This window comes from Leuresthes tenuis, unplaced genomic scaffold, assembly GCF_036924035.1.
Source record: "Leuresthes tenuis unplaced genomic scaffold, fLeuTen1.0.hap1 SCAF_12, whole genome shotgun sequence".
Classification (NCBI taxonomy): domain Eukaryota; kingdom Metazoa; phylum Chordata; class Actinopteri; order Atheriniformes; family Atherinopsidae; genus Leuresthes; species Leuresthes tenuis.
Window position 1 is genome coordinate 7754894 of NW_027325366.1, and position 10206 is coordinate 7765099.

General features: G+C 41.3%; 1 protein-coding gene across 1 annotated transcript; it reads left to right on the plus strand.

Annotated features, from left to right (window-relative positions):
- Positions 1-101: 101 nt before the first annotated feature.
- On the plus strand, positions 102-10156 carry znf142 (zinc finger protein 142). The gene is made up of 8 exons (XM_072397925.1): positions 102-435; positions 719-1207; positions 1314-1520; positions 1632-2456; positions 2617-2794; positions 4342-7210; positions 9346-9451; positions 9619-10156. Exons 1-8 carry the CDS (start codon positions 414-416, stop codon positions 10137-10139), a joined length of 5217 nt encoding a protein of 1738 aa, XP_072254026.1. The 5' UTR covers positions 102-413; the 3' UTR covers positions 10140-10156.
- The last annotated feature ends 50 nt before the right edge of the window (positions 10157-10206 follow it).

Sequence of the window (10206 nt, forward strand, 5' to 3'; positions counted from 1 at the left end):
GTGTCGTGTTGACATTATTTTTTCAAACAACTCTAGATATAAACTACCTTAAATTAATTCTAAGGGTGAATAATTTAGTTTGTATTCTAAATCGTTTGCACCGTAATAACGAAAATAATTAATAATTAGGAAATTAAACAAAAACATTTCACTGCAAAAATCACAAGAAGCTAACTCACGTTAGCCCAGCAAGCAGTAACGACTGTGCTGTCGTTGAGCACTACTTTATCTTATTATCAATCTTATATATTAATTTTATGTCATTAACACTGAGTGAAACTTAAAACGTCTATCACTTAATGTAAAATAAGATTCATGCTTTAGTTACAAGGACTAAAGATGGATTTAAAAACTAGGAAGGGCTGCCAGACGGTGAAACGAATACCTCTTGATGTTTTGTTTAGCTGATAGAAATGTACAGTGAAAACACGGGCGGTAGGTCCAACTCCATAATATCTTTCTGTTGTTATTATCGTGGTATCTTTATCAGCATCTAACTGTCTATAGTAATTGTTCATTATTTTTTACATTACTATTATCTTAACTTAACTGGTGTCTTTACGAAGGGGTTTTAATGAATAGGAATACAACATGCCACTAGCTAAAACTAATAGCTTATTTTCTAATGTATTCCACGTATCTATTTGACATTTGTTCAAAATATGAGCATAAAGAAGCCTTTTTTTATTCCCCGTTTTCTCTGTGCATTGTTTTTCAGACACGATGGAGACAGTGGAATATTCATGTGATAAATGTGGACACAGTTTCTCAGACAGTACTGCTTTTGTCTCGCACCCCTGTTCAAAAAGGCAAAGAGCTGCACCCAGTAAAGGGCAGGCGGACAGTTACAAGTGTTCTCAGTGCAATGAAGTCTTTTCTAAGCCAGTTGCTCTGAGATGCCATTTTAAAACCAACCACAGCAGTTACGAGCACAAAGGCCCATTTGCTTGTTCTGAGCACAACTGTCAGTTCAACAGCTCAGACCATCAGGTGTATCAAGCCCACTTGATGTCCATGCACAGTCTGGATCTTATACCCTGCACCTACCGGTCCTGTAAAATGTCATTTCATACACAGGGTGAGATGGAAACACATTGCAGGAGTCATATGCCATTTGGCTGTTTTCACTGTGACTTTGTCACTCAAAATACAAAAGACCTTAGTGGTCACCTGTTGGAGCACAACCACCTGCCAAATAACTGTCAAGGTAAACATGCAATAGCAGAATTTCTGAGATACAAAAAAAGAATTGTCATTTCTTATTACATTCAAACTTTATATGTGATTTTATGTCCATTTCATATTATTCTTAGGAAAGGAATCCACGGTATACACTAATGGAGGTCACCTTTCTCAGGTTTCCTCAAGGGAAAATAGAAAACGGAAATCCTTTTCATCTTTACCACAATATGAATTTGAAGAAGAGCTTGAGGGGCAAGGGGGTGATACAAAACGTTCAAGAAAGGCAGTGAAAAAAGAAAACTCTTCAGCAATGAGCGCTGCACCTCTCCCATCTAAAGGTATGCAAGCTTCTGCTTGGTGGGATTCATGTGACTTGTTGTGAAGGGGACAAATGTCTTTTATTCTTTTTTAACTAGCACTTTTCTAACAAATGTGTCCTTGTCCGTTAGAGTACCTTGCAGAGGGATCAGAGCATATTTACCGCACCCACACCTGTCCAAAATGTCGCCGGTGCTTCAAGATGCACTCTCACCTGCAGGAGCATTTTCGTTTACATTTCCCTGACCCCAGCCTCCAGTGCCCCACATGCAAGCGTTTTTTCACCAGCAAGAGCAAGTTACGCATCCACAGACTCCGAGAGGCTGGTGACAAGATCCATCGCTGTCACTTGTGTGACTACTCTGCTGTAGAGAGGAACGCGATCCGCCGCCATCTCGTCAGCATGCATGTTGATGAGGCGGAGGACGACATGAACAGTCACATCTATCTTTGTCCCACATGCGGTCAAAGCTTTCGCCAGAGCAGGGCACTCAAGGCTCACATGAAAGCCCACAACATCCCTTCAGACAGCAAACAGTTGACCTGTTTCCAAGAGAATTGTCCTTTCCAGAGTTCTCAGCGCAAAGACTTTATTAAACACACTGCTGAAGTGCATGGAGTCAAAGCAGCGGAGTGTCGTTACCACGCCTGCAGTGCCATCTTTCAAAACCAGGTGGACATGGAGGCTCATTATCGAACACACCTCGCCTACCACTGCTCAGAGTGTGATTTCTCTTGCTCCAATAAAACGGTCTTCCTCCAGCACCAGCGTCACGGTCACCCTGGTAATAAAAAGCTTTGCTGTGACTTTTGCTCCTTTGTGACATTTAATCCTGTGGAGTTCGACCAGCACATTGGACATTTGCACGCTAACGAGAAGATCCATCGCTGCTCTCAGTGCAACTACGTCACCTCACATAAACGTGGTTTGAAGCGCCACATGTTGATGCACAGTGGTGAGGATTGAATTGATTGTTGGGGGATTAATGGTTTTGTCATATGATTCTCACCTTACAGCATCCTCCGACTTAACATTTTATTTTCAGAGAGCTTTTGTTTTAGCTACTCCGTTTAAATTACAGGTGTTCATTGTTTGTTTGTTTGTTTTTTTTACAGGTGAGAAGCCCCACAAGTGCAGCCTGTGTGACTTCAGGTGTCGAGATGAGTCCTACCTCTCTAGACATATGCTCACTCACTCAGATGATAAGAACTTTATGTGCACTGAATGTGGATATGTCACTAAATGGAAGCACTATCTCAACGTTCACATGAGGAAGCATGCGGGAGACCTCAGGTAGACTGTTAATACGTCTCTCATTCAAGATTTTTATCTTAAAATTTTTTTGGGACTCCTGGGCACAAATAGATAGATCAAAAAATGATGATGTGGTTACAGCTGTGTAGTCCACGCTGTTATCGAATGAAATACTCTTTATTATACGCTTTTTACCAACTGATTGACATCTTTTTCTGACTCCTTTGTGAATTTGGTTCAGTCGATGAGGGCTCAGACATACTTAAACTATGCATATATCGGGTGTGGTGGCCATCTTGTATTTTTTATGCTCCCAGGACTTCATGGGTTTTCAGACCAAAACCTGTGCATTAAGTACAATTTTTCAATTACAGAAACAATTGAATAATATTTAGTAAAGGTTTTTGTGAAAGGTTTTGAGTTACATAAAAACTGGTTTATGCATTTACCATATCGAGGACTCAGTAGTGGGTTGGGACAGACAGCTGCTGATGCGTTTCCCTATGACACTCTTTGAATGCTTTGTAATTAAACACAAAATTAAACATTATTTTCAGTCACGCGTCACACAAACAAACACCAGCAGGATGGCAAGACACCAAATCTGAAGTGATGGACGGTTTACAACTGTTGGTGAACAACTGTTGTTAGAGCCACGGTGCACCCATCATAGCTCACATTCAGATATTTAAAAAGCTGGGTACATTAGAACTTATCTCAAACATCTTTGTTATTTCAGAAGTGGAACTTCATGGTTGAGCTGTCTCTGGAGTATTATTTTTTTCACCAGCTAAGAAAAGTACATTTAACGAGCAGCAGACATTTGTGCCAGCTAACTAGTGTCAGCACACTCTGTGAGCTCCTGATGGTTTATACTTACTGATGTAGCATACAGCTTCTGTACACTACTTTTGTTGTGCCATTTGATGGGTTTGTAGTGCACTACATAGTGAATGAAAAGTTTCAGTTGACATTTCAAACAGAATTACAAAATGGCTGACTCACTGTATAGTTGACTACAGTGAACTAGGGTGTTTAAGCAATGCTTCTCCGGTTGGCAGAGGTTCATAAGGGATGGGGGAGAACTGCTCCTTGTGTCACAGAATTGGGATTTAGGTTCATTTGATTATTTTTTTGATTGAAATTCTTGCATTAGATGTTTTTTTTTTACATATTTTTGCCTTTAGGAAACACTTAGACATTTTTATTGTAAAATTGAAACACCCCTGTGTTTAGGAAGTGGTGTCGCCCTGTTTGTGGCATAGTGTATAAAAGGTTCCTGGTGTCTCTGACTTATCAGCAGTCTGCAGAGTGTTACACTGCCCTATGATATAAGCTTAGCTGGCTTGGCAGAGAGAACCAAAAAAAAGTGTCACCTGTGTTCAGGTAAAATCCAATCCAATCCAAACCCATTGTACGGACTTAGATTGTCTTCCTCTCATTTTCATTGTCTTGTCAACCATGCATAAAGCGCATAATGGCTTAATTCACAAGATATTTGATGCCTTCTGACAATTATTTTAGCATTCTAGAATGCAGTGTTCTATCTGCATCAATATCACCAAACTCTCTGTGTCCCCTCCCAGGTATTCGTGTGATCAATGTCCATATCGATGTCACCGCATGGACCAGCTCAACAGCCACAAATTACGACATCAGGCTAAATCGCTCATGTGTGAGATCTGTGCTTACGCCTGCAAACGCAAATATGAGCTCCGCAATCACATGTTGTCCAAACATTCTGGAGAGGGTAAACAGCCCACTGCGTTGAAGTGCAAATACTGCACCTACACTACCTGCTTCCGACAGGCACTTCAGAACCATGAGAACTGCAAACACACCAGGCTGAAAGAGTTTCGCTGTGCCCTCTGCATCTATTCCTCCTTCAGTAGCATCAGCCTCTTCCTTCACAAGAAGAAAGCCCATGGGTATGTGCCTGGGGACAAAGCATGGTTGGAGAACTATGCAGCAAAGGAGAAGGAGAGAAACTCAAATGAGTTTGTGCAGGATTTTTACATAAGACCACAGGTTTATTATGAGCAGTCTGAACAGTCCTCTTGCGATGGGCCTCTTTCATCTGCAGCTATTGACATCAGAGAGCAATCCAATGTTGTAACTCAAGAAGTTGTTAATGAAACTATTTCAGACAGTTCTCCATCTGTCAACAGTCCCGAGCAGTACTGCACTCTTGTGTTAACAACACTAACAACCACTGATGACCAAAACCCACCTTTGCAAAATGAGAAGAATAACTGTGCAAGCGCACCCATTTTGAATCATAACAGGCCTGACTCATCTCAAGAAAAGGCAGAGGATTCTGCCCCTACAAGCTCATCAGAGGAAGACGATGGAGCTGTGCCAGGCGAGTGCGAACAAAGTGATTTTGATGACATGTGTGAGCCTTTGAATATTACAAGTCAAACTGTTGATCCCATAGAGGTTCAGACTCAGACATCTCAGGTGGAAAATAATGGCAAAACAAATGATTCTGCTTTTCTGCCTGAACAAGGTCAGCCATCACAATCTGAGACACATCTGAAAGCTATGAAGAAACATGACAAGGATCAAGCAGAGGCCATGGTTTTGGAGGGGCGAGTGCAGATGCTTGTGGTGCCAACTGAAGATGTTTATCGCTGTGATAAATGTCCCTATGTAACTTCTAGGGAGACGGCTTTAAAGCGGCACTGCCAAGCTTTGTGCCATGGCAGGACAAAGGGACACAAGTGCCAGTTCTGTGGTCTGCAGTTCCAACAGATGCGTGGTCTTGATAATCACCTTAAAAAGAAGTGCCCAGCGCTTCCACGCAAAACACAGAGATTTGTAGGCATGTCAAATACATGTCTGGCTACAAAGGAATGCTCTACGAAAGATCAAAAAGTGTCCAAAAAAGTGGATGGGGAAACAAGTTCAGATCAGATGGAGCTTTTATCCTCACCAAATAAGATTTCCACAGAATTAAAACATCCTGAATTTCATCTGCAAGATCAGGGAGCATGCACGTCTCATACCTCTGCATCTGTTGTATCAAAGCATCAGAACAGTAAAACTCAGACAAATAAGCTTCCAAATGCCAAGCTTGTCAAAAAACAATCACTTGGAAAAGTTTCCCTGCAGACAAAGACCCTTTATATTAAAAAAGATGGGAAATTTAAATGCAAGCAGTGCAGTTTCTCATCATTCAAGCTACCAGCAGTTAAATGGCACCTCTCAACCTGCAGAGAAATTATGAGTAGTAAGGAAAATCAAATGATTTCTAAAATGGATGACGAAAGCAGTAGTGGTTTGCTGAAAGACAGAGAGAGCCTTGTAGAGAAGACTCAAGAAGGCCTTGTGAAAGTTTCTAAGAAACGTAAACTTTTTGGCTGTCCAAACTGCGCGTTTAAATGCAACCATAAAAGAGCATTAGAAAGCCATGAAAAGAAAGGCTGCATGAAGCCAGGAGAAGTCCAATGCAGCTGGTGTTCATTTGTAGCCAAATCTAAAATGTTGTTAACTCGTCATATTCTGTATATTCATAAGAAAGAAAAGTTTCATGTTGCAAAACCCAGACATTTGCATTGCAGGCACTGCACTTTCAGCTGTAAACAAGAGCGATGCATGAATCATCATATTGCACTAAAACACAAAGGTGTTCAACCCCACCGTTGCCACTACTGCCCTTTCAGCACTACAAGGCGGTATCGCTTGGAGGAGCATGAATCCCTGCATACGAGGATTGACTGTCACAGCTGCGACATGTGTGACAAAACCTTTGGGGCTGTCGCCAAACTGCGTCAGCATAAGATGCGCATCCACAACAAACAGCCTAAACACTTCTGCTCACTGTGTGACTTCAGCGGTTATACACTTGACGATGTGAGACGGCACAACCACAGATGTCATACAGGGGAGTTGCACCACGTTTGCACCCATTGTGATGCCCGGTTTAGTTCAGAGATTGCTTTAAGAAACCATTGCAAACGCATCCACCAGCTTCTGGTCTGTTTGTCATGCAAGAAGTGTGACTACACATGTAGCAGCGAGATCACACTGAAGGCCCACCAACAGAGCAGGCACCCACAAGTAAAATGCACCACCTGTCAGGAATCTTTTGAGACAAAGGAAAGCCTTGAGATTCATCAGAGAACCCATCTGGCACATCAGTGTCAGCTTTGCCACTTTGCTACCAAAACAAGGCAGATGCTAGCTCAACACCTTATGAATGAACACGAAGAGGGATCCCCAGAGGGCAAGCCCCTCAAATGCAGCACTTGTCAGTTTACTTGTCGCCATCAGCTGGTGTTGGAGCAGCACCTTCGTTTACATGGAAGCAAGCGCTTGTACAAATGCACAGACTGCAATTATTCAACACGAAACAAGCAGAAGATAACGTGGCACGTTCGCATTCACACTGGGGAGAAGCCTTACAGCTGTGACCAATGCACCTACACCTGCACGGATCCATCTAGATTGAAGGTAACCTCAGAGTTTATAGGGTGATTGGTGTTTTGAAGCCAAAACCTCATAACAGGTTCTCCTCCTGATGCATAATCAGTACGTTCTACTATCTGTGCTACAGTCATGACAAGAAAATGAAGACAGTTCTTTAAATATTTAGTTCTTTGTAAAGAAATATAAACATTAATATTTGATCCTCTTTCAAACCATATTTATAGATGAATGTGATGCAGTGCATCAAGGAGACCATTTCTATTTGGAAAAAGTTTTTAAAAAAAAGTGATATAAAGAAACCTTATATCCATCCATCCATCATCTGCCGCTTATCCGGGGGTCGGGTCGCGGGGGCAGCAGCTTGAGCAAAGAAACCCAGACGTCCCTGTCCCCGGCCACTTCCTCTAGCTCTTCCGGGGGGACCCCAAGGCGTTCCCAGGCCAGCCGAGAGATATAGTCTCTCCAACGTGTCCTGGGTCTTCCCCGGGGTCTCCTCCCAATAGACAATATTTCTCTTTTGGCTGAAATAATCCCATGACCACCAACCAGTCTCTGACATTGACTTGCAAAACTCCTTAATATGAAATTCTTTAAGCTGTGTGATATCTGAGGACTTTTTGCATGCACAGCCCAATTTGAATAATCTCACATTATAAAAATACATTTAAGGTCTGGGTTTTTGACTAAGCTATTTCTATTTTTTTGGTTTGCATTGCCCTGCTCCAGCAAAGTAGCCCCACTTCATGACTTCTACACCCACTTGCTTCAAAGCTGGTATGAGCTTCTTTTGCTCAAAATCTGTGGTTTATGCCATACATATCTCCTGTTACACTGACCAGATTGTTTATTTGACATTTATCCCCACAAAGTACATTATTAAGAATTTTTTATGTTCGTCTATGTGCTCTTTGGCAAACTTTAGTCTTAGCTTGATGTTCATGTTTTTATAGCTATGGTTTTCTTCTCATGAGGCTCAACCTTGACTTTCTTATGGTAGAACCATGTACTTTGGCATCAACATGCCAGGATTATTAGAGAGTTCTTTAATAATATTTTGGTCTGTGCAAGGGCTAAACCTATTGGTATGGCCACAGCAAATGATATGCACACCTAACATTTGTTTCTTTAATTGATGTGGTTGCCGTCATCTTAAGAGACAACTTGGCATCATGATACAGGTGTTTAATCTGAGATAAAGGGGGCCACTCAGAAACAACATCTAATCTAATCTAATGACATCTAAGTGCTAGAACAAGTGAAAGGTAGCCCACAGAAATAGTCTTGAGCCCTCTTTTTATCTGTCATAAGGAAAATGGGAAACAGGTGCAGCAATTTATTGAAACATTTGGAAACATAAATGGAAAATTACAGTATATTAAAAAGTGCATAATTCAAAAGAGATGGAAAGTCAATATTTGGCATGACCAACTTTTTTTTTTCAACATAGCCTGAACCCTCATAGACAAACTTTTTTGTAACTTATTTAAGTTACGCACTGCTTCAGTAATGTTGAGGTCTGAGCTATTGGCAGGATTCATCACTCCGTAAGACCAGTTGCCTCTGATTTTAGTCCAGTTCTTGTGTCATTTGGCATAGCTCAACCTTTGGCACTTAGGCTTTTTTCGTGGATGCAACTAAATTAATTGGAAGAAATCATGTCTTTGCACTAGCTATTAGTAACAGAGTGCCTAAACATACAATTTAAGATATTTTTTTTCTGAGTTTCTTTTATGTTTAAACATCTTTTATTCTGCTAGTAAGGTACATTTTTTAACAGTGTTAAATGGTTTAATAAAACAGTGAGGTACAAAGTACTGAACTGTAAATGAGTGACAAAGCAGCCAAAGTCCAATGAAAAGATTATAAAGACCTTAGGAAATCCTGGAGAACTATTGCTCAAGACCACTGTCAAATATCGCTTTAAAATCTGGCTCTCTGAATGCATAATTCCCAAATATTCTAGATTCCTTAAGACTTTTGTACAGCGGTGTTGTTACTCATGGATGTTGTTACTTTTACTCTAATGTCATGAATGAAAAATTAAAAATGCAGCTGAAATCCTATTACTGATTTTGTAAAGAAGCCGTTTTAAGAAAGTATTGTGCTTTAGTTTGGTTGAAATACACATGAAATAACATTTTAAATCATATCTACCAAAGCTTCATATGAGAGTTCACCAAGAAGAGAAGAAGTACCTTTGTCCAGAGTGTGGCTACAAATGCAAGTGGGCGACTCAGCTGAAGTACCACATGACCAAGCACACAGGTACCAGCTAAACATAAAGGATAAGAATTATAGTACTCAAACATGTTTTTAAGATTAGGGAAATAGTTCAATGATGATTCACACAAATAATTGCATATGTCAACGTTTTAAGAGATTTGGTGTGGAGAATGTTTGAGAAAAGTAAAGCATTTTTTTGTTGTCTCCAGGAGAGAAGCCCTACGCCTGTGATGAATGTGACTACCGAACTAACAGAGCAGATGCCCTGCGTGTACATCGGGCAACACAGCACTGTGATACCCGCCCTTATGTCTGCGAGAAATGCGGCAAAGCCTTCAAGACTAGTTTCATACTGAAGACCCACCAGCAGCAGCACAGCGACGGTCGTCCATATACTTGTGGACTGTGCCAGAAGGCTTTCCGATGGCCGGCAGGTCTCAGACATCACTACCTGTCCCACACCAAGCAGCAGCCTTTCGGGTGCCGCCATTGCTCCTACAGAGCCAAGCAGAAATTCCAGGTGGTCAAGCATCTGCAAAAGCACCATCCACAGATGTCAGTAGAGCAGGGTGTGCTGAGAGACTCTGAAACTGGAAGTCTCACTCTAAAGGAGGCCCTACAGGGGACTTTAGATGAGAGAGCATCACCTGGAATGACCAATGAACTACTTCCTCTAGCCAATAAGGAAGAGGTTGTGGCAACAAGACAAAACATTGAACAAACACAGTAGTGATGCAGAAATCTGTATTTTAAAAGAATTGTTAGTATGCACAGTTGACAATTACATGAGCCAGAGA

Coding starts and splice junctions, on each gene's coding strand:
- znf142 (XM_072397925.1), top strand. CDS start 414: ATGTACAGTGAAAACACGGGCG. Junction 2,795..4,341: donor AAGCATGCGGGAGACCTCAG/GTAGACTGTTAA, acceptor GTCCCCTCCCAG/GTATTCGTGTGATCAATGTC. Junction 9,452..9,618: donor CCACATGACCAAGCACACAG/GTACCAGCTAAA, acceptor TGTTGTCTCCAG/GAGAGAAGCCCTACGCCTGT.